The sequence below is a fragment of the Pagrus pagrus genome, assembly GCF_965226575.1.
Source record: "Pagrus pagrus genome assembly, chromosome: 6".
Taxonomy (NCBI): Eukaryota; Metazoa; Chordata; class Actinopteri; order Spariformes; family Sparidae; genus Pagrus; species Pagrus pagrus.
Window position 1 is genome coordinate 34699568 of NC_140190.1, and position 25835 is coordinate 34725402.

Here is a 25835-nt window from a genome sequence, read left to right on the forward strand (position 1 = left end):
GCAGCACTACACCTATGGACTGGATTACTCATGTACCACATCATAATGTTGCATCTTTTCTGTGTTACAGTTTGAACTGTAAGACCTGCATCATCGTAGGGAATGGAGGAATCCTGGCCAACAAGTCTCTTGGACAGAAGATTGATGAGTTTGACGTGGTGGTCAGGTATGTTTTGACACAGAAGTACTATACTGATGACTGGGGCTGACCCGCATGCTTTAAAGCTTCGATGCTTCTACTGTAGCCATGGTAACTGATGTGAAAATCAGTGTTTGAAAGCTTCTGGGTTTGTTTTTTTGTTTTGTTTTGTATTTTGCATCGGGTGCACTGATAAAGAGCCAGAAAGCTCATGTGTAACTTTTCTCAAAACCACGCACATTGAAGTTTGGAGACAGGGTTGAAGTAGACACTGGTTAATCATCTCCTCTCCTGTCCTCATCTCTCATTGACTCAAAATTACAATATTATTATTTTAAACATTGCTTCTGCACAAAATGGGGCCTGAAAGAGTCATACGCCACGTCCAAAAGTTGTGATCTATAAAAATGAACTGACAGGAGAACCTTGCGCACCTTTAAGTAAACTCTGACCAATGTGTACGAACATTTTGGAGGGGAATTGACAATGCAGATGGTGAAGTGTGAATTCAGATTGTAAAATGAAGCCTCTCAAACATTTAATCCTGCTTAATATCAAATGTTTATCATAGAACCATGTTATGATAATTATACAAACCAGCCGTGTTATGTGTACTTGTGTTTACAATATCTACCATATTGATTCCATAAGCACCTTCCCACTGTAAAAGATATAAGCAAAGCCAAATCTCAAATCAAAGTCTGCTAGATATTTCACCAGTGCTGCCACACCATCACATCCTCCGGCGCACAGCGGAGAGGGCCGGATTGTGCTGATGCTGAACCTGCTGAACACATTTAGTGTGGATTCTCTGCAGAATTTTATAAATGAGACCCCTAGTATTGACATTCACCCTGAGTGATCCGATCACAGGTGGACAGCTTTACGCCCATCAGTTGACACCCGCATGGATTAAAGTTCTCTGTCGCTACGACGGATTTCCGTCATTCAAACTTCACAGAGGCGACTTGTGAGATCAATGTAGATCGGGGGAGAACTGTTGGCTGATGTTTATTGACAGATTGTCGCACTCTACAGCCAATTGTATCGTTAACAGCGTGTGCGCGCCTGACCAATGACAGTGTAGTGACCCACCCAGGGCGGGATCTCAACAAGGAGCGGCGCTAAAGTTTAGCTGCTTAGCTAGCAAGGACTTGTCGCGCTGCTACCTTGTCAATTGAGTTTAGTCAGCACGTGAGAAGTCGTCTGACACAGAGAGTCTCCTGTTGTGTGCTTCATGTGTGAAATAACAACTATAGTCTGGACTTTGTCTGCAGTGTATCTGTTTAAATGGCTTCATTCAGCGTCTCTCCCTCCCCTCTGGCACCGTTAGTTACCATGGTTACAGGAACGCCCTGAAACTTTATAATGATGATCAAAAGGAAGTTTTTGGTTAGTTTGACTGCACAAAATCATGAATGTTGCCTGATTGTAGCTCAATGCTGAAATCTTGTATTATAACATACAGAACAAAGCCTCAGAGCTTCTTTGATTATTAACAGTATGTTAGTGATGACAGAAAGTGATAATTCGCCATCAGACTGACAAGGTTGCAAAAGTTGGTGCTTGTATGATGTATTTTTCTGTTAAACGATAAGAGGCTCACTTTAAACAATATTATTAATAATAATTAATGATAATGATGATGAGAAGAAGTAGAAAAATAGCATACTGAAAAGTTCTGTAGATGGTTGATTATTTGAAAGAGTAAAACTTGAGAGAAGCTTGGCAAAAAAAAGGCACAGATTGATTTCATAGATTGAAAATTACATTGAAAAGACAAAAAACATTTTAAGTGTGAATAGAACAGCTGTTCAGATCATCCTCCTGTAAAACACTGTTGGTCAAATATTTAAACTTGATGTCTGCATTAGAGAACATGGTGTGGGGTGAGGCTGTAAATCTTATCTTTTTTTTTTAGCACGTGTCAAGTAAAATGCCCTGTAACATGTTTCACAAATTACAAATGACTTGGCTACAGCTCGAAAAAACATTTCAGTCAAAAGATTTTTTTTTGCTTTAATCCATGCACCCGACATTAACATGAGTCCCGACATGTGTCTCATGTGACCACTTGTGATCAGATCTCACTTCCCTGCTCTGTATGCAAAGTGACACACCAATGGGACAAATGGACACAATGTTTTATACACAACGAAAGAAAGAACTTGTAAATTGAAACATAGAACCAGACATTTTTATCACTGGTGAGTACACATTGACTCAACTCTCAGCTTCAAAACACACATAAAGAAAGTCAGTAATAAAATAAAGTTCAGTTTATCAAACTTTAGGTCCATCAGAGACTCCCTGTCAACCGAAGCAGCCAAAGTATACTTTTTTTCTATGATCATTTTGCACATCACCTACTGTCTGATAAATTGGTCAAACGCTCATTCCACTGCTCTAAAACCTTTGGAATCACTTTACAAACAAGCACTTAAAACACTAGACAAAAAACCCTTTAGACATCACCGTTGCCATATCCTGAAAAAGTATAAACTTTTGAGCTGGGACAACCTAATTACATACAAAAACGTCTGTCAGGTATACAAGATCATGCAGGGCTCAGCTCCTCCTCCACTATCCAGTTTTATTTAGTTAAAATCCTCTGCTATTAGAACTACGCGAGGTGCGACAAAAAAAGACTGCATAATCCCGTTAAGGAACACCACTTTCAGCCAGGCTGTATTCTCATTCAAAGCATCACATCAATGGAACACACTGCCACAATCGATCAGAGAATCTCCATCATATCACTCATTCCAAGCAAATGTTAAGAACTGGCTTGTAGACACCCAAAGATGTGAGCACTGATGTTGATATTGTTGTCCGATGTGAATTGTTGTCCAAATGTGTATTATTAACGTGGACACACATCACCTTGTTGTAGTCCAAATGTGTATTTATTATGTATGTATTTACGGACAGTAGTATGTGTTTGTGTCTACCCTATGTGGTACAATATGTTATAAAAAACTACTTTTTAAGCTACAGTAATTCGAGTGCATTTACATATGTGTTTTTTTTATACAATGTTTATTAATGTGCATTGTCCCTTTCAAATAAACTAAACTAAACTAAAGAAATATCATCTTTATCATCTGCCGAATTAACCAGTTTTCTTCACGTTATTTTTAGTCTCGTTCTCCCACCTACTTTCTTTGCTTTATGACTCTCTTGGAAGTTATAGCAACAGGCGACCAAATGAAATGCACTGTAGCCTTGAGTAAACAAATTTTTATATAATAATTCTTACATCATTAAGCCAAGAAACTGTCACATGCTACAAAGAGCCTTTGGACTCTAACATCCTTATAATGTGATCTGACCTATCATTTAAGCTTTTGTATTTTATAATTTGACAAATAGTTTTACAGTTTTATATATGTTTTGAGTCTATTTGACAGTGCTTTCCGTGATTGATTTTGCATCTGTGTGCATTTAGGTTAAATGAGGCCCCAGTGAAAGGCTTTGAGAAAGACGTCGGCTCCAAGACCACCATGAGGATCACCTATCCAGAGGGTGCCATCCAGAAGACGGAACGCTACGAAACTCAGTCCCTGTTTGTCCTCTCTGCCTTTAAAGCTCTGGACTTCAAGTGGCTTCGACACATGGTCTTCAACCAGAGGCTGGTAAGGCAGCTTAAGAATGTAGTTGTAGCCAGACAGTTGGTAATAGGGCTCCCTCACTCACTCACTCACTCACTCAGTCGGGCTGTCCTAAATAAAATTTCGGGAGCTACGAATATGGAGTTACAATCATGCCAAAACCTCACAAACACACAAAACATGTTTTACTCGCCCCCAACGATTCACAAACAAACTCAGTGTGGTTTGCAAATACAAAACATCATTCACAAACTAATGCATTTTGTTTTGCAGATAAGAAACGTACCTATCAAACAAATACATCATGCTTCAGAAACAAATACAGCATGTTTTACACATAAAAAGAAACATATTTCTTCAATTACAAAAAAAATATCCTTCAAGTACAAACTAAAATCTTTCAAGTACAAAAAAAATCCTTCAAGTACAAAAACAGAACAACCTTCAAGTACAAAAAAATCCTTCAAGTACAAAAAACAATTCTACAAGTACGAAAAACTGTGACTTTTGGCACAATCTTACCACTGTCACATGACTTTTGGCACAATCTTACCACTGTCACATGACTTTTGGCACTAATTTTCTGCCACACACAAATGCCTTCAGATTCACACACAAATGCCAGTAAACTTTCTAACAAATGTCCTGTAATTCGCACTCAACAACAGCAGGTGGCGCTGTTGAGTCAATTTAAGGCTGCCAGGACGATTTTTTTCCCCCAAAAATTCTTTATTCAAGGCCGCCAACAGGAGCTACCATAGACACCTCATTGAGCGGGTTGGCCTGCTGCTGTGATACGTTGACGTCGCCGCCATATTGGAGGAGGCAGCTCACCCCCGTGAACTAACACAAGTCAATGGAGTGAACTTTATAAAGCTCCTTCTACAAAGTGCTTTAAGTTAATGTCTCTCATTTACACATTCACACACGTACGAATATATTTGAGAAACAGATAGGAACCAAAAACAACGTCTGTAACGTTCTCTGATGATTATAAACGTCAACTACTCCTTATACGTATGTTTAGTATACAGGTAGGCACCAAACCACCGGATGTATTTTTATAATGTTTTTATGAGTGTTTACAGCTGCCAATGTATGTAACTCTGTTACTGTGATGATACATGACAGTTAAATATTGAATCTGTGTCTGATCTGGTCATTATAGACTATATAGAATTACTATAGAATTGTTTTTTGTACTTGAAGGTTGTTCTGTTTTTGTACTCGAAGGATTTTTTTCTGTACTTGAAAGATTTTAGTTTGTACTTGAGGGATAGTTTTTTGTAATTGAAGAAATATGTTTCTTTGTATGTGTAAAACATGCTGTATTTGTTTCTGAAGCATGATGTATTTGTTTGATAGGTACGATTCTTATTTGCAAAACAAAATGCACGAGTTTGTGAATGATGTTTTGTATTTGCAAACCACACTGAGTTTGTTTGTGTATCATTGGGCGTGAGTAAAACATGTTTTGTGTGTTTGTGAGGTTTTGGCATGATTGTAATTCGTAGCTCCCGAAATTTTATTTAGGACAGCCCGACTGAGTGAGTGAGTGAGTGAGGGAGCCCTATTACCAACTGTCTGGCCACAACTAGCCATTGGCATGATTTTAACTGCATGCGGGGCAGAAAGGCTCCCCCTGTGAGGACAGTTTTCCACTTGATGATACTCTTCTGTGTGCTCTTATCACATGCACACACCTGTTTTTTATGTGTGTGAGCTTTCATACTATCAACTCCACAAAGAAGCTGCATTTCTCGCTCTTCATCAGTCTTTTGCTTCATTTTTGGTGAAGCTGATGCATGTTTACGGCACACAGTATATCCTAATGACACATGTTATGTTTTGACTGAAATGTCTCATCAACTATTGAATGGATTGCCCCTTTAGGATGAATTACAATTAATTGGTTGATCCCTTAACTGTATTTAGTGCCATCATCAAGTAAAATTTTGATTTAGTGTAATACTTGGGTTTATGACTGATGGTATGAATACACAGCTAGACTTTTTGTCTTTGCTGCCTCTCTACACAAAACATTCATGTCATGCTGACTCACACAATCATAGGTTTTTTCTTTACTACAAAGACTCCAAAATAAAGAGTTGCATCAGGATTGTATGTAACTCCATCAGCCCTGGTTCTCATCCAGACAGATTTCCCCCCACCAGCTGATTAAAGACACATGGATCACAAGTAACCATATTATAAAATTCAAAGACACACAAATGATGGGAAGCAATAATGACAACTTCTGAGGTTGGTTAAATGAATATTAAATCTTGAATATGTACGTTCACATTAATATACTGCAGGTTTACAGAAACACATTTTTCGAGATGTCAGAAGTCTGCTTTAAACGCGTATATTTCAATTTAGTAGTTTGTAATGATAGAGTCAGCAGTTTCAAAGTTTTAATTTTGAAAAAAAAAATGTTTTTTGTTTTAGAGAATGGAGGAAAGCAGCACTGACTCGCCATATGCGTCCTATATTTTTGCAGAATTGAGCTAGTAATGATGGCCTTGGTCAATAAACATGTACACACATGCTGTGCACCTGGATTGACATAACAGGACACTGTGGCATGAAAGGCCTGTGGCACAAAGCAGAGGAAAGAGCAGCAGGGTGCAGGCAGGGAAGAAAAACAAGGAGGTAAGAGACAGACATGGAAAGGCTGCCGGGTAAACTTGTGACGAGAGCCAGACGTTGGTCAAATACAAAGTCCCAGAGACCTCTCTGTCATGTGGAAAGATGCATGGCAGTATCGAATTGCTGTGGCTATCTGAGATATGATAGATCTGAGATCAGGCCTCGTGCTGGGTTCTGACTACATCATACTTCTGTCCGTTAAGATGATCACTGCATCATAATAGGTGATTATAGAGTCACTAAGGCTTGACAGACTACATGTTGCTCCAGTCATGACAAATTATACCTTACTGTTGTTCATGACCTGAGTGATGTCATCAGGGGGAAAGTGCTGGGACAAGTACATAGAGAATGTGTGAGGAAGAAAAAGATGACGGTGAGCTCTGTGCTGTTTCACAGTTGCACGTCACAGCACACCAACATTGTTCCTCTTTCACCTCACCATTAACAGTGTTGTGTCGGCTGTTGTCCACTAAGATACCATACATGGGATAAAAGGATCAGTGACTCTGCACACTGCCCATCTGCATTCTCCCCGCCCTAAGTCTGGCAGGTGTTGCTGTTATCAGCCAATATTTATATTGAGCACATATTATTTATCAATATTTTACACCTGACCTACAATTATGTGAACTATATGGTCACATCCTTTGCCCAGTTACACTGCACTGCTACAACAGTCTGAATGTGTCTGCCTAAATGTTGCATCTGTAAGACTATTTTTTAATTTCTTTTGTGTATCATCTGTAATGTAAATAGGCCTGGGCAATAAAACAACAGTGATATGCATCGGTGATAGACACATCATCAATAGGAAAAAGAAAAGAGTTGAATAAAATTTTCAGCAGTTTCCCATGTATGAATTACATGCAAAACCAATGGAAAGCCTTTAAGAATATGCCTCAGCCCATAAACAGTCTGCCATATCCCTTGATAATGGAGCGAGCTACAGTAGGTACTACTTCACAGTGGCCATTTCACTCGCGGGGAGCGACATTCACGCAACGCGTGAAATGTAAGTGACAACTGTAGCCACTAGGTGGAAGCATAGTACTGAATTGCAGCTCAAACAATTTTGGGACAATTCCACATTTGACCACAATGTAGCTGCAATGGAGAGTGGCGCTGTTTTAGGCTACAGGTAGAGTGAATGGAGAGGGGGACTGCTAAACCGTATCAGATTGATTCAGACTGATTGTTTCACAGCGGTGGGACACCTCAATTATCTGGGTGACCTTGGATAATCACTTGTGCTTTCTTTGTTTTACAGTAGAGCATTTGTTTACTGGTAAAATTGCCGACCTGAATTATTGTCCCAGTCCGCCCCCGTGAGCCTATATCACGGCCTGATTGGATGTTGCTTAAATATAAGAATAGCCTATAATAATATCTGATACCCTAAAGACATCTGAGGTTGTGATTTTGCTCGCTCGCTGCAGCCACGGCTAATAAGCGGAGGCAGAAACAACTACGCACAGCCTACAGAAGTTTCAACGTCCATACAAGCATTTAAGAAATGATTCTTATCAGTTCCATAATTCAGAGAGGATTTTTACTCAACGAAAAAATGTATAAAGATCAGTTTTTAGGTTGAAGACACGACAGCAGCATGTATGTCCAGACGCTGATGTGTTTCAGCTGGGGCAGCGGGTCGGTGATCCATAAGACACATGAGAGCATCATGACTGATGTATAGCTCCCCTGGTAGAGCAGCTCCCTCAGTAAGGTGAATCATCCGCTAGTATGAGTTGGAATCTCAGTATAGGCTGTACCTTCAGGTAATGTGTTTTCTTTTCTCATCATCATTATGATCACATATAGCTCCAAGTTTGAGCAAATAAATGAGCAAATGAGCATTAATTCTCCGCTGGGCCGCGGCACCAGCTTTCCTGCTTGTGTACATAAAATACATTAAATTCTGACACCACAACTGTAGCGTACCGAATATCAATAGATGATAACCAGAAAAAAAAAACGTTCTATTGATCTGATTCACCGGCTGCTTTCTTTCTTTCAGTTGTGGTGTCAGAATTTAACACAAATATTTGTGCTTTCTATTCCTTATGTTTTCTACAACAGGCTTATAGAAAGAAGAACGACGCCACGTCATGTCAGACAGTTTTCTCTAGCTTTATTAAAATACATAATCAGCAGCTTCACAGTAGTCGGATATACAGAAGGTTATTTAAAGCGGAGTGAGTCCCTGAAGCAGTCTCCCTGCAGGAGGAGATCCCTTGGCCAAGTGATCAATGTATTTGTTGCAGACCTCTTTGCTGTCCTCAGCGCGCGGGGGTGGGGGTGGGGGCGCTGGCATAGCAAGCTTTTCAAAAGTGTGGGGGATGGATGTGGTCTTTCCAGTTAAGCGAACTTGTTCCAGATGCCTTAACATTTGCATTCCCCCATACTGAGGAATGTGTGTAGGGGACGAGAAGTGAGCACCATCCAGGATGTGTCCATCCTGCATTCGGAGGTGGAGAAGCTCATTAAGCTGTGTCTGGCCCTGCCAATGGCCGCGTTTCCCAGATTCGTTAAGAAGCTCTTTAGTGCTAAGATCTTCTTAGGAGCGCTCTTAAGAACGCTGTGAAAGAAGGATGTGTTTCCCAGAGTTGCTCTTAGCTTAAGAAGATCTTTCACTAAGAAGGAAATGTAAGATCGAGCTGACCCACTCTTAACAGCCTTCTTAGCGACCAAATGCTCAGTGATCAAGCCGCGTCAGGGAAATTTACATCCTCCACTTTTTGAAATAATAAAACAATGCTCAATGTTGAAATGCGCTCATAGCTGCGGACCACTGGCGCAAGAAACATGGCTAATAGAAGAAGAAGAAAAAACTTTTCATTGAATTACACGTTTAAGTTTTCCACACACATCTGCATGAGTTTATAGTACTACACATAAAAATACAACAACCCTGTGGCATTTCACAGATATCAAGGAAACAGATGTAATTAAACTCAGCTGAACCTCATCCAGAGAGGCTTCACCTGCTACTCTATATAAATGCGTTGCCAAAGTCCGCGCGTGTGATAAACCATGGCTACAATACTATGGCGAGTGGATAGTGCCAAACCAAGGATTACCAGGAGAAGGAGCAACCTCCCCTCCCGTCGCCGTCAGACCGTGTGGATTTTTGAATGGGACTGAATGGGACAGCAGATGAGAGACCGGCGGCGACGTCACGGCGAGTGCACTGAAAGAACGTGTGACGACGGCGACGTGACGACGGCGTATGTTAGGATTACCAACAAAATTTACGCCTGCTCTGGACGTCTGAACTAGGAAGACGTGTGAAACTCACGTCGTCACCAAAGACGTGTGAAACACACGTCGTCTAAGTACGTCGCCCCATGTACGCCGTCGTCAGTACATGTCTTCAGTTTGTTTATTTAGTCATCAATGAAGACAACATTTTCCAAGACGTGAAATTTTTCAATAAGAGCCTAAAATTGAAACAGTAAAGTTAATCCATAAAGCTAAGCATAATTGACCACAAGGTAATATTTTTCATCCTTGTGTATGACTATTAGCCTACACGGAGTGTAATCCTTGCACAGTTATCATCAATTTGTAGGCTATTTGTGAATATCCAACCAAGTTGAAGCCAGTCTGAGATCTATTACTGTCCAGACTACATCACTTTTTGTCACGTGAATGTGCATTACTGCTGAAAATGTGTATGAGCAATACCAAAAGTTACATTACTCTGTGAATATCAGTTATCCATTGTGTTTAATGTGCATACTGTGTGCATACCATGTTCTATTTGTGTGCTGATCTATTGCTCTGTGTTCTGTAGGCTATATAGCCTATAAATATTTTTCAATATAAGAAAAAAAAAGAAAAGAACATGTTGCGATTGAAGATTCAGAGATATCAACAGTGAAATACCAGAAACTGTTGCAACACTAATGTACTCTGGCTTCTACAGTGAGTCCCATGTTAAGATGTTCAATTGTACAGCAGAAAAAAAAATATGTTTACAGACTGGTAGGCTACACCTTGTTAAAGATGTGTCTTTGCAGTGTTTTAGTTTCAGATGCATTTCTTGTTCAGGACTTATTTTTCAAACAATCTTATCTGATTAACAAAATTGACTTCACACTTTTTATTATTATTTTTATTTATTTATTTAGTTAAATGGGCTTTTTCAATCTCCTTTCCCACCATCCCTCTCCTCAGCGACTACCCCTGTTTCTCTTTCAAGCGCCTGCTGTTAAAACACTTTTGTTTTGTCACCACAATCTGTTTTGAGGTTATGTGAGGCACTGTTGCAAATGGATCTTATGACGGCAGAGATATTCATACCTCAGGGTTGTCCAGTCCATCGCAAAATTCGGTCGGTCATTATTTTATGTTTATGTCGCTGTGATTATGGCCTCTTCCTTTTTTTCTTTTTTTATTGCTTTTTTTAATTATTATTATTGTCATGGTGAAGTTTTTAATGTCATAAAAACAGATTCCAATTTAAATAGCATGTTGGAATAAATAAAATTAATTTCATGCCTCAGATGAGAAGTGTGTTTTATTCTAGCCTATTTGTTATCCATTAATGCATGTTTTCACTAATTTGTATAGGGTAGCCTATAAGAAAATGCATCTGTTCTATTAGCAACAGTCGAATTAATAAACTCAACTTAATGTCTGTGTGAAAGAAAATGAAAATAATTTAGATTTTTTTTAAACATAATTTGATATATATTTGAAGCAATTTGCACCTTGTGGCTGAATGTATAGACTAAATTCAATCAAAGACGGTAAATACAGTATCTTTGGTTCAATAAATGACACTCAATTTTTTTCTCATTAACTTTATTGCTGACATTGAAATACAAACAATTCAACAGCGCCATCAAGCATTTAAAGATCGCAGTACATTAGAGTCACGGCGGCGTACATGTGGCGACGTACTTGTCAACACGACCCTGACGACGACGTAGGTGAGGCGACGTACTTATCAGCGACGACCTACACTGACGCCGTATGTGTTGCAAAGGGTTCAGACGTCAATTCCACACGACAGTCTCCTTTGGCTGGGTAACCGTGGCACTATCCACTCGCCATACAATACAGCACATTCTCGCTGCGAACCAACAGCTTCGCCGTGCGCGAAGCCAGACAGTTTACATAAATGCATATGTGCGTCAGCACTTCTCCCCACTGGACGTGCTGTCAGACCGGGCTGTCCAGGCAAAGTACCGGCTGCCCCGTGCGGAGATCCAACGGCTGATCACTCGGTATCCCCACACATCCAGAGAGCAACAGCTGCAATTTTGCCCTCAGCCCGGAGGTGCAGCTCCTGGCTGCGCTGCGTTTTTACGCAGTGGGGAGCTTCCTGGAGGTGGTGGGGGATGGCACCGGCCTCAGCAAGGCATCGGTGTCACGGAGTGTGGCAGCACGGGGACCACGGGGCGCTGTGTGTGACTTATGCGCTGATAAAGACGTGGGTGATCGATTTGCCTGGCATCGCTTGATTCAGTTTCAGCAGCACCGCGGTGGACAGCTCCCACTAAGAGCTTCTTAAGAAGCTTCTTTGGCTTGATCTTAAGGTTCTCCTAAGAAGGCAGTTAAGAAAATAGTTCCGACGGCCATGAAGCCGGTGAATCAGATCAATAGAACGTTTTTTTTTTCTGGTTATCATCTATTGATATTCGGTACGCTACAGTTGTGGTGTCAGAATTTAATGTATTTTATGTACACAAGCAGGAAAGCTGGTGCCGCGGCCCGGCAGAGAATTAATGCTCATTTGCTCATTTATTTGCTCAAACTTGGAGCTATATGTGATCATAATGATGATGTTCATGTACAAGTGATGTACAAGTAATATGCGAACATCCAATCATTTTACAGACAAATCCCACATGTGCTCTCTCTCTGGCTCAAACAGCCTATCAAATCCCTAGGTGCTACAACTAAAACACAAACAGCCAGTCATTTAACAGATGTGTAGTTCAGTTGCACCATCGCCATGTGACTGACAACAAGAGAAGAGTGTGGAGTGAGGCATTATTATGGATCCCACTGCAGTGCAGACCAGCTCTACTCCATCTATAAAACTGTTAGGTCACACAGTGGCTATGGTAATGTCTGCTTCTCTCGTGGTCTGATACAATGGCCTATGAGCCGCAGCCATGCCAGAAAACACACCGATTCCTTCGGCCTCTGTCCCGGTCCTCTGCTTCTCCTCTCCCTGTTACTCATCCTCGGGAGCAGCTCTCCGCTGCAGAAGTGTCCCAGGGCTCAATAGGTACAGCAGACAGACTGGCTCTGCCCACCGCTGCTCTGACACCCAGCCTGTTTGTTCTGCCCCATGAGCCCAGGGACACTGCAGCTGCGAGTGGTGGGCGTGACCACTGGGGCGACTACAACTCACCGCACCAGCTTCGCACTGGCCGCGTGTTTACAAACCAACTGCGAGAAAAACACAAGCACAGCCCATTAACGCCAGAGTGAGAAGGTTGGTGCTGAACAAAGAACAGTTCAGCTTGTTAGTATGACAGTATTTTTACCTATTTATGTAATTTTATTTGTGTGTTTTTCATTGATGTGTTAACATAATTATAACCTGTGTGCCCGGATTAAGTTGTTAAATTCAAAATAAAAGGTCAAATCAACCTTTTTTCACCGGTCTTTAAAAATGATAAAAATAAGGCAGGTCATTAAATACAATAATTATTCATATAGGCTCAAATGAAACTCCACTATTGTGACAGACTTTTCTGCCATATCGCCCAGGCCTAAATGTGAACATATCAGATTTCCGGACACACACAGTTGTAGTGAGCAGCTGTACTCAGTGGCTGTGGCTGTGGCTGCCACAGAGGAGATGAGACAGAGGGGTCTGTCTTTGAGTAGAGTGATGCTTCTCACTGTTAGATAACTTGGATTGTAGTAGATAGGGAGGGTTGCCTGTGCATGTATGAAAGTAATAATTATGTACCTGCATATCAATATCATCAGCCTCAACATCAACCCAATGTATGTCTGTTCCAGCTAGCTTTGGGTTCAGGCTTTATGGTTGTGCATGCTTGAGTCAGAATGTAACACATTCCTGGAGTTGGAGACACAACATACCTGCTTTGTACTCTCTCTGCAGTCCTCCTCCCTTACAGGAGAGCAAATGGGGCCAAATGCTCTTAGACCACCAAATAGATCTGAGTAATGGCTGCTACTGGGCTTCATTTTTATCAAAGAGGGGTAGAGTCAATATTGCACAATTCAACAACAACACAAACTGCAGCCTCAAAATGACCAAAAAGTTGAATCAGCGCCTAAACAAAAATAATCTTCATCACAAAGACAGGATTTGTTGCTGGGCTGCTGTGCATTACTGCATTAGTTTTAGCCTGATGGACTGAATGTATCTGCATTGAGACTTCTGGAAGGCCATCTTGAGATTCAGTGAGTAAAAACACGAGTAAAAACACGAGTATCTGAAGCAACAAAATGTAATTTCCAGGAGAAAGAGTTAATTGTTGAGTTTCACTCCCAGGTCGTTAAATACTGACAATAGGGTTTGGCGTCCAGCCGAGCTGCCAGCCTAAAGCTTTCTATATTGTTTGATAGGAGGTACCATAGAGTCACTATAGTTCTTACAAGGTTCTTTGATAGACAATCATAAGTGATTAAATGTACAACAAGGAACTTTGAACTGGTTATGAAACAGTCTTCTTACTGATGCCTCTGTATGGTAGGTAGGTAGATAAAAAGAATCAGAAAAAGGTTGGCTATTTCTTCATAGTTATTGTAGTTATTCTTAATGCCTCTCACTGGGTCGAATTCCTACTTTTCCATGTTGGGTAAGTCACAAAAATTAAAGCTCTTTTTGTGGCAGAGTGGAAGTGTCAGAGCCTGAGGAAAGGAACTGTCCAGTAGTCTGCTGGTACAGCACTTAAAAGTTAACTTAGTTTTGCTTTCTCCAAAGGGGCCGCCAGAATCAACCAAAAAATAAAGTTCCTTGTAGCAGCCTTAAGATATTATGTCAATCAAGGCACTATTAACAACCAATCAGAGGACATTGAACACCAAGACAGCATGATTTATCACTTAGCTCGTTGGCCCTGAAGGGAAAAAGAGAACACATCAATACATTGTTGTTTTCCTCAGGTTTATCAGCCAAAACTATGTTAGTAAATGTACTCCTCCTGTACTTTCAGTATTCGACTGTATCTAGCGAGGACCCCCTCATGTCAAGCCTGTTCATCTCCCAGACGGGAGGTCTAAGAGGAGAGGCTTCAGCTCTGATGCACATCACAAAGCAGACAACATTGTGCTTCAGCACTTCCAGCACAGCAGGAAGTCATGGCTTCAAATGGCTGTCACCGGGGTGGTCCCAGTCCTGGATCACATTTCCCCACCACTGACAGGTGGAAGCACAGACTGTGTGCACACAGTAGCATCTGTATTGCTACATCCCTGCCCTCTGTTGTCAACTGGCTTGTGTCTTGACTACAGTGGACATGACCTTTTGATGATCTTTTTGACATATCAACTGAAAACAGTTAGACAATTTGGTTTACGTTACATGTGTTAACACATTTCAAACAACTTAGGACTAGGGGTGTAAGAAAATATCGATACACTGAAATATCGCGATTTTTTTTCACGATACCGTATCGATATTCAACAGCACTGTATCGATTTTTTTATTAACAATTAACATGCAAATATTCACGCCGTTTGTTCATTTTTGTGTTGCATTTAAACCTCCGACTGCTAGTTGGCAGCAGTCATTACGTCCTCCGCGCCAAAGGAACAATGAAATCTCGCGCATAGATCCTGCAAGAGCACCAGTCTGTGGCAAATTGCATGCTAACTGCTAACTTAGCACAGTTCACCGATGGCTGAGGACGAGAGGATACAGCCGGCTCCAGCAGCTTTTAAAGCTGATGTTTGGGCATATTTTGGTTTCAAAGCAAAGGAAGGCAGTTACGACTTCGACAAGAGCCATGCGGTCTGTAAAATCTGCAACGCCAGAGTCAAGTACTCGGGCAATACTACAAATTTGTGATCACATGTGGCGAGACACCATGACAACGTAGCATTACAGGCTAACGTGAAATGAGTGGATCCTGCTCAATGAACTATTCAAGAAGTTAACTTTTCGAAACTACCAGCGACCTCAACTCGCGCAACCAAGATAACACAGTCAATACTTTCTTTTATTTGCAAAGACATGCGCCCTCTGAGTGTTGTGGAGAATGAGGGATTTCGTAATATGATGACAACACTGAAGCCCCGTTACACCATCCCTTCCCGACAACACATCACAGACATCGCTCTCCCGAAGTCGTACGGAGAAGTCAAAGCGACGGTGCTGGACTCTCTCAGCTCAGCAGAGAGAGTTGCTTTGACATGCAACGCTTGGACTTCGAGGGCCACTGAATCGTATGTAACTCTTACAGCACATCACATAGATGACCAGTGGAACCTCAAGTCCCATGTACTGCAAACATGGGACAGTCACCATGCGTGACAGTCACACGGGGGAACACATAGCAGCGTTACTGAATGAGGCTCTGACTGAATGGGGATTGGATGGAAAAGATCCCGTTGTTGTTACAGATAATGCATCCAACATGACTGTCGTGGCGAGACTCGCAGGCTTGACGCACATACATTGTTTTGCACACAGCCTTAATCTGGCGTCACAGAAAGCACTGAAAATACAGTCAGTGGCGCAACTTCTCGGCAGGGTCAGACGTGTAACAGCCTTTTTTAGGCGCAGCACACTAGCCAGTGAACAGTTAAGGCAAAAACAGCGCCTACTCCAGCTACCAAGTCTTAGGTTGATCACAGACGTTATTACAAGATGGAACAGCTCTTATGAGATGATAGAAAGATTTTTAGAACAGCAACCAGCCATCTGCGCAGCTCTGCTTTCAGCAGAGGTCAGGAGGAGTGAAAAAGATATCTTCACATTAAAGTCCCATATTATACTGTTTTTCATCAATGTCACACAGCTGTCAGAGGTCCAACAACACTGTGTTCGAAATGTATTGCCCCAAACGCATCAGTGGTCCTGAATATCAGGAGTTGCTCTACTGAGCTCTGCTGAGAGCAGGCTGTTTCTGTGTCTGCAGCTTTAATGCTAATGAGCTCCATCCTAACACACGCCCCTCTCAGGGAGAGGATGCCGTTCACGCTAGCGGTAGCATGCGCTAATGTTTATGGTGGATGTATCACTATGGCTCGCGAGATGCTGTCGTTCAACCATACCAGTTTGACCCAGAATCAGACCCAGAAGGAGAGGCTCAGAAAAATACAGACTCTGCGGCTGCAGCAGGACTCCCCAACACAACCACCCGGCTCCCATCCCCCACTGACCTGCAACAGGTAACATCTAAAAACAGCTAGCGAAAGCTGTGTTTGTCTCCAACACAGTCTCCAAACTCTTGGACACTGTCCGCATAGTCTGTGTCTCCAGTCTGCACGTTTCCAGACTTTTTACTGTGACAACCAAGCTCCCTCGTAATATTATTAACATTAAACTCGCTTCAAACGCCGTTGCATCGCGGACCGAAGTGGAGCTAACTAGTTAGCCAGTTTCAAGCTGACTTCACCATACTCGTAGGCAACTGTAAATACTATCAAAACGTGGCGACACTCACCTGTGGCTCGGGTGCAGTTGCTGGGTCCCGTATGGTTGGGACTTATCCTTTTACGAGGGTCAGTGTCGAGGCAAAGCCAGCTTTGTACTGACCCTCGTTACTGAAGCAGTCCGATGTGAAGTGGTTAGCACACACAAACAGACTCACAAGAACCGTAGCCGGCACGTTGTCGTTAAAAATGAAATGCAACCACTGTCTCTTCTGTAGCTGGGACAGAGTATAGGCACTTATGTTGATTTTTACAAACAAAAACAGAGCACTTCTCGTTGCGCTTCAACATGGTGCTTTCGATAGCGTAATGGCGGATCTCCGAGACGGTAGCGCTGTACCTGGTGGGTGGACACTGTGGGCGGGATTATTCAAGTGAAATTTGACTCGCTCATCTGGAAACTGCAGGCAAGACACCGTCAGAAATCTGTATCTCACGCAAAAAAGCATGGATGGTCTTTTTTCAAAGTTTGTATGCGTGTTGCAGCACCATAGACCCAAAATAACACCCCAAATCCCAGAAAAAGTGAGTTTTTCATAATATGGGACCTTTAAGTGAGTCTGATATCACGTGTGCAGAAGAAGTGCTCAGGGCACTTAAGCCCATGAAGGATGCCACCCTGGTCATGTCAGAGGAGAGCATGCCAACACTGTCCCTCATCGCTCCTCTTCATGCCAAGCTTGTAGTGGGTGCAGAAGAAAGCCCTGATGACACACAGACCGTAAAGAACATCAAGGCTGCTATAGCACAAGATCTGGGAAAGAGATACAATGAGAGGGAGACACTGTACATGGCATCAGCTGTTGATCCCAGGTTTAAGGACCTGCCCTTCCTGTCTGAAGCAGAGGCCAGTGAGATCTACTCCAGACTGACCAACGCTGTGGTGGCTGTGATAAAGAAGCAACAGAATGTAAGTAAATAAATTAATATATTACACTTGGAAAAAATACACTGCAGTTATAACTAAGTGCAAATCTGAGTAAATTAAGTATATTAATGACATATGGTTAATAGTTGCACTTGGATAATTATGTATTAAATACAAATATAAGTGTGGAATAGGATGAATCTAGGATTTGAATTTTGGCTTTCGGTGACATTAATGCTAGTTGGATTTGATGTTTTTCAGCTGCAAGAGGACACTGACAAACAAGTGGAGAATGTCTCAGAGGAAGCTGATCACCCAACTATTGAGGACAGCCCTGCTTCCATCCCTCAGCCACCCCTAAAGAGACCAAGGACCTCATGTGCATTGGCAGACTTGCTTGGTGCAACGAATGCCACTACTGGTGACAATACAGCACCAAAATCAGCAGATGATGCTGCCGAAGCTGAGATAAAGAGGTTTAGAGATGAGACCCCTCACAGGAAATCCTCTGAGTTGGTGGAGGGACCATGAACAGGAGTACCCTCAGCTATTCAGAGTAGCAAAATGTTTCCTGTGCATTCCTGGAACAAGCGTCTCTGCAGAGAGAGTTTTCTCTTCCGCAGGAAACATTGTGAATGCACAGAGAAGCGTCCTGAAAGCTGGGCATGTGGACCAGCTTGTATTCCTCCACAAAAACCTTGAGATTAAAAAATAAGCACTGACATACAAACTGGAACAACATGTAAAATCCAGTATCTGAGACTGTTTACCATATTTAATTTTGTTGAGTCCTGCAGGCTTTTATTTATTTAGGCAGATGGGTAAATTCCTTAATTGAGATTACACTGAAAAAGTGGATGTTGCAGGGCTTTGTACTTTATTTTGTTAATAACAGTTTAAATTTTTTGTTAATATTTTAAGAATCCTACAAGCACTTTCATATTTGATTATAGAGAGAGAGTATATGCTAATTTCTTTGTGGTTACAGCCAGAAAACGTGTTATGACGTTTGAAGGTATAAAGACCATATATTCTTTTGATAACTACTTTGAAATCAAAAACTCCTCTCACTGGTTGTGAACCTCTAGGCAGATATCTAAAAATATCTACAGCCTTAATGTAACATTGTTTACATATTTTTCTTCATGTTAAGCTAATGACTGTTGATATTGCAGAAAAAGTATTGTTATGTTAGATTGTACAGGGACTGCATATATTTGCAAGTATTTGAGACTTTTACTGAAAGGCAGATATTAATTTCTTCAGCCTGCACATAAAGAGCGGATGTTGCAGTGACTTTGCATTTTCTTTTTCAATTTCAGAAATTTGAACCTGCTTATACAGTATATTACAGTTAAGGGATAACCTTTTAACAGAGTCAAGAAATCTGTTAACTTATTTTTTTACTTATTTATTATTTGTTTATCCAAAAAATCCTGCAAATGCTTGTATTTCTTCTCTTGTGAAATACAAATATAGATCCCTCTGTTCGAATTCAGTAAGCTGATGTTAAGCATGTAACAGCATTGTGTGTTTACTATGCTATGACAGTTTTCCTGCAATTAAATTCTTTAAAAGAAACTCGATATATCATCGTTCCTACAGTATCGCAATATAACGTATCGTTGCCCCTGTATCGTTATACGTATCATACGCCAGATTCTTGCCAATACACACCCCTACTTAGGACACTGTGGAACGCTCCAAAAAACCCTGTTTGGTACATTCAGCAGGTTCCTTGGTTACAGGTGATGGCATCATGATTGAAAGGCTCAGGATGGGGTGAGCTTCACCACTTTGCAAACACATCATTGTATAAAGGATGTTACTGCATGGGCTCAGGATCACTTTGTTAAACTGCTGTCAGTAAACACTGTGCTTGTGAATGATCACAGCTGGAGTTGTTTAAGCACAATCATTACATGACCGTTCAGTGCGGATTGCATCTCAACATGACACATTTTCACCACTACCAACTATGGTTATTACACAGTCTTAACAGTGCAAAGACAATGTATCTGCTATGTAAACACCATAGCTTAGATTTCTCTCTCTCTTCTCTCTTTTCTTGCAAGCAGTGGATCAACTGGGAAACGGAGTCGCATCGTTAACATGACCAGACAGATTAAAACTGTGTAATGTAATGCTGTAACTGTTACTATTACTCCCATAAAAAGATAAAAAACGTAAAAGACTACTAAGCCAAGTCTGCCACAGTGCCCCTAGTGGATGGGCTCCAGTCTGCCCTGCTGTATAGCTTCAGAAGTGGAACAATGTGCGTTTGCTGGCAGTGTGTGGAGGTAGTATTGTTGTGACATGTGACACTGCCACACAGTTAGGCTGGATAAACAGTAATGGTGTTAAAGGACTTTGAAGCTGATGAGACTGACTTTATTTACATTAACGCTTCACAAAAGGAGATCAGGTTCCCACCCCTGGAGCAGGGGAGTGCAGACACCACACCACTTCACGAATACACACACACACACACACACACACACTAGTTGCCCCTGATCTTAGTACCATCAGACTTCACAGCTGAGATTGATTTTAATGTCATTAGTTTTTCAGGTATCAGTCATAAATATAAAAAGTAGGGCTGTCAATCGATTAAAATATTTAATCGCAACTAATCGCATGATTGTCCATACTTAACTTGTGACTAATCGCACATTTTCTATCTGTTCTAAATTATCCTTAAAGGGATCATTTTCAAGTTTTTAATACAGATTATTCTCCAGAATAACCTCAAAGGTACTGCATGCTCAAAAAATATGCTGAAAGCATAACATGGCAAGTTTGTCTCATGTAGAGTTGTTCAGGCGTCTCTGTTGTCTCAGCTTGGTCTGAGAGGGGGGAGGAAGGCTTTCTGCATCAGCTGTGTGCTCAGCCAGCAGGTGTTATTTGAGACTCAACGTTCTTCTCAGTTTACATTGACAGTAAATGCAAATAACTTTGTTCTTATGGAGATAACCATCTGGCAGGGCTTTGAAGCTCAACTTGTCATTCAAAAGACCTTTTCTTTATCCATTTCTGCTCAAGGAGGTTTGTTTCTGCTGCCATCCATAACGTTACTGCTGCATCACTTCCTGATTCCCCAAACTACGGGGCAGGCCAAGGGTCATAATGTCAGTACGTTAATCACGTGTCAAAGAAATTAACGGCGGTAAGAAGAATTTGCATTAACACCTTATTATTGCGCTGAATTTGACAGCCCTAGTTGAAAGTATTAGAAACAATGACATTTTAGGCTGATGATGATACAAAGATGATCAGTTTAAGGGATCACTAAAGTTATCACAATTCATCATTTATGGATGAATCAATTTTCATGTCAGTCCATTCAGTGGTTGTTGAGACATTTTGCTCTGAACCTCAGTCTAATCCAGTAGATAATGAAATATGTGTCTGTGTTTTTGACAATATGGGTCACATGCATGTAAATGACATAGTTCTTATTATACACTGTACTATAGGAGTTGTTCTCCCTGTTGCCTTTGAGCCATGCTAATGTCACTGATACAAAAATGCTACTGTTGGCCTGTCCACTGCTACACCATACTGAAATATGTCAACAACTGTTGAAAACTGTTGAAATGACTCTGTTCATCCTCTGACTTTTCCTCTCATGTTACCATGAGGTTGACATTTTTGGTTTTAAATCAAATGTCCTGGCAACTACTGGATTAATTGACAGTTCATTACAAATTTGTACAGCTATGCATAGTGTCCATACAGTATGACAGTATGATTTTGATGACTTTTCAAAATGTTCCCGTACTCAAAGCACCACTGTGTGTAAGAGCTTACACCACAACTAGTGTGACTGTAGACGGGTATCTTGAGCACATACATTGCCACTGTACTTACGTAACGCAGACTTCCTAAACTGATCTATGCTAATGTTTCTTGATATGGATTTATCTGGATTAAATGTATGTAAACATATTCACTGATACTGTTATTAAAGGGATGTGAGAATTGCTGGTCATTAAGTGCTCATAAAGAGCCATCAGGACAAATAGTAATTAGTGTAATGGCCCCAGGTGTATGGACACAGGGGCTTCCTGCTTTGACTGCCTTTGTTTGCTCCGCTTGTTTTTTCATCAGTGTTTGAGTGGTGTTGACCTCTTCCCCCAGGCCTCAGCTCAGGGTATTGCTCTCTCTGGGGTGCTTTAGCACTATCATAATATCCACTCCTGTCCGGCCTTCATCGCATCCCACCTAGTGATAGAGTATGAACTGATCATTATTTACAGTGTCAATATTAATGCTAATTATGCAGCATTAATATTTCACATTACTACTACTACTACCAACACTGCTAATACTGCTGCTGCTGCTACTACTATTACTTCTACTACTACTACTGCTGCTGCTGCTGCTGCTGCTGCTACTTCTACTACGTTTACTATTACAACTACTGCTACGACTACTACTACTGCTACGACCGGTATTAGAATACTACTGCTGCTATGACTACTACTACTACTACTACTGCTGTGACTACTACTACTACCACTTCTACTACTAATGCTACGACTACTACCACTACTACTGCTACTGCCTCAAATACTACTACTACTACTACGACTACGACTACTACTAATGCTATGACTACTACTTCTACTACTGCTACGAGTACTACTACTACTAATACAACTACTACTACAACAAATACTACTGCTACTTCTATGAATATCTACCCAAATTCTCCCATGTGACCCCCCTCCTCCGTGACCTCCACTGGCTTCCTGTTGCAGCCTGCATCCAATTCAAGACAATGGTGCTGGCCTTCAAGGCCGTCAATGGAACTGCGCCTATCTACCTCCAAACACTGGTCAGACCACACGCCCCAGCGCGAGCACTTTGCTCTACTACATCAGCTGGCCGGCTGGTGTCGCCATCGCTAAGAGCAAACAAAGGTTGTCAGCGAACTCTTCTCTGCTCTTGCACCCCAGTGGTAGATGGAACTCCTGACCAATGTCAGGACAGCAGAGTCACTCGCCATCTTCCGCAAAAGACTCAAGACTCACTTGTTCAGACTTCACCACGACCCTGCATAGCATGACTCATGAGTCGTCAGGAAAACATGGCGTTGTAATTTTATGCGGTTATTTACTTTCCTATGGTGAAAAAACAGCTCTAAGTGTGACTACAGAACAGCTGAGGAGCAGACCCGTTTGCCGACCGGCGCGGAGAAATTCGTGTCTGGTGTGAACAGAAGGGCCGTGGCCTGGCGTAACGTAGTAACTGGTCTTGTGTTTGGCAACTTATATGAGGAAAAAAATACCTAAGTGTCTGTCCGACCGACTCTTCGTCCCATTTCTGCACGAAAAACAGCGTCTGTCCCCGGCAAAAAACTTAAACTCACCAAGTGTTTGTCGCGGTGATTCAGCCCTCGCGACCGAGACTTAGTGAACTTTCCCCCAGAAAACAGCCTCCCTCCCCGCGAGTGACAGAGTCAGACCGAATCCTGTTGACTGATGGCGATTATGTTATAATGTAATTTAGAGAAAAACGTAACTTGAGGGAGTGCCACTCATCAGGGGCACGGTGAATGCTTTGGGGGAGGGACTGAATTGCGCATGCGCGTCTCTTTCAGAAAATCTCTCGGCTTACTGTACAACGAAAAATGCCAAATAAATCGTTTCAATTTGATTATATTAGTTTGGAGTGTGACCCAAAAATCGAAATCACGATTAAAATCCAATTAATTGCACAGCCCTAATAAAACACAAAAATAAATAACACAAAACAAATAAATGTTTTTCTTAGTCTTTTTTTTTAAAGTGCAAACCATAATCAAAGTAGTGCTCTCTCAATACATAAAAAGTGCAAACAGAGACTGACCAAATGCTTCTTCAAGCATGGTACACAGCTAAGAGCTGGCTACAACAACACTGCCCAGCCTAAGATTTTCTAGGCTATTATGCGTATTGTCAGTCACAATAGCGATTACATGGTTTGGCAAGTCAGTGACAGCTACTTGTAAAACTTTGGCTATGTTTGCTCCTGTGTTCGACTCGAAAAGTGGGCGAGTCTGCAGTACAACCTTTACCATTTCCTAGGCATTTGTCAGCATTGTCTGGCGTTTCAGTGTTTTATTCACAGGCGCGGTTGATTTTAGTAGAGAACTGTGGTGGTTCTGTAGGTGTCTTTGTTAGCTGCGGTGTACGGCACTATTTTCTTACAGTGCTTACATATTGTTCGTGTCTTGTACGTCACTGTCACCGTTTATTGTTTCCACGGGATATCCAAAATGCTGCCATACAAACAATTTAAAAGTGATGGGGGCATCTTCTATACTAATTTGGAGTTCAGCGCAAGGACGTTATGGTACATTGGTTCAAAGTCATACTCCGTCATGATGGCTGCTACTCTGTCTGTTATGTACTGATATCACACACAGCTTTTCACCTCAACGAGAAATATCGTCAAGTTTTTATATCGTGGCTTGAGATCTCGTCACACCCCTAGAATGTAGCCACAGACAGCCAGTTCATAAGACTGCAAATATATAAATAACTTAAATAACTTTATATATATAGCCCTTATCTAAATACGGTTACAAAGTACTTCACAGAGTACATAGCATCTAAACCAAATTGCTAGCATGAGTAGGTTACAAAGTTACAAATGAAAATAAAATACAGCAACATAGAAGTTACTGATCAGTCATCAAAAAAGGCTCTCCTATAAAAATGTGGGTCAAAGTTCAGTTGTGACTGTAGATTTTCTATTGGTGGCCAATGGACCAATGAATGATTGTAATTTGCTTCCTCAGTGCAGAGTTTAGCTGCAGCAAGTTACAGGGCCGTTGCCAGGATTTTTGAAATACTGAGGTCAACATTCGGCATAGAATTTTTCTATTTTTCTATGCACGTTCATAACTACTATTATCGTACTGCATTGCTACATACCATCCTTGCCATTGATCACTACTACTGTTATCACTAGTAGTCACATTTCCATGTGCATTTCATCATTATTGCTGTAATACATCTTTGTGTACTTTCACTCCTGTCAACCATCGCTTATAATTGAATACATTGTGATCTCGTTGATCTGCTCTGTACATGCGACATCTATTGCACGTCTGTCCGTCCTGGGAGAGGGATCCCTCCTCTGTGGCTCTCCCTGAGGTTTCTTCCGCATTTTTTTTTTCCCTGTTAAAAGGGCCTTTTTTTGGGGCAAGTTTTTCCTCACTCGAATCGAGGGTCGAAGGACAGAGGGTGTCGTCTCTGTACAGATTGTAAAGCCCTCTGAGGCAAACTGTGATTTGTGAATTTGGGCTATACAAATAAAATTTGATTTGATTTGATTTGATAAGGGCAAGGCCAGAAAGTCTCTCATCCTCCATACTGGATCTTAACCAGATTTTGAGGTGGCGTAGAGCCTCACATTGCACGTTGTCACTGGCAATGTGAGGTAAATGCAAAGGATGCATTTAATATTAGGATAAAATTGCATATCCATTTCCTGCAATGTTTCCTTTGCTGTACCTGGGGAGTGCCCAGGGTAATGAGTGAAAAGATGCTTCCATCTATGCATCTCACTGGTTCCTTCTCCTGCTCTTTCTCTCTCCTCTCCTCCTGTCTCTGTCCCTTCAACCTCTTCATCTCTCTCTCCTGTCACATCCTCTGTTGAATTTTTAAAATGAAAAGTCTAAGTATACTACTGAGTCATGATTACTATAATTTGACCTAATATTTTAATGCCATGTTTAGTCACATTATTATCCATCCAAACATCCAAATAATATTATTGATGGATAATTCATACTGTGACTGAACATGACCTTAAAATATTCTGATTCATTGCATGTCCTTTCATTTTTCAGCCTAGGCTACATTTACAGAAGGTTACAGTTTAGCATCTCTATTGGCTATCTGTTGCATCTGTAGGCTCGTTCACTATTCTCATTCTCTTAGCTTATTACAATTATCACCTTTCCTCCTCTTTGCCT

General features: G+C 41.4%; 2 protein-coding genes across 6 annotated transcripts in view; both read left to right on the plus strand.

The window, feature by feature from the left end:
* st3gal3a (ST3 beta-galactoside alpha-2,3-sialyltransferase 3a) overlaps nucleotides 1-25835 on the plus strand; it is a 219199-nt gene that overhangs the window by 93249 nt on the left and 100115 nt on the right. For all 5 annotated transcript variants that reach the window (XM_084355918.1, XM_084355917.1, XM_084355919.1 and 2 more), the window contains 2 exons: nucleotides 71-166; nucleotides 3588-3774. In XM_084355918.1, the coding sequence (XP_084212044.1) occupies nucleotides 71-166; nucleotides 3588-3774 (283 nt within the window). The remainder of the gene's footprint in view (nucleotides 1-70; nucleotides 167-3587; nucleotides 3775-25835) is intronic.
* LOC311259068 (E3 SUMO-protein ligase ZBED1-like) lies at nucleotides 16633-19323 on the plus strand. Its single transcript, XM_084355923.1, has 2 exons — nucleotides 16633-17908; nucleotides 18128-19323. The coding sequence occupies exons 1-2, from the start codon at nucleotides 17540-17542 to the stop codon at nucleotides 18395-18397; spliced, it is 639 nt and encodes a 212-aa protein (XP_084212049.1). The 5' UTR covers nucleotides 16633-17539; the 3' UTR covers nucleotides 18398-19323.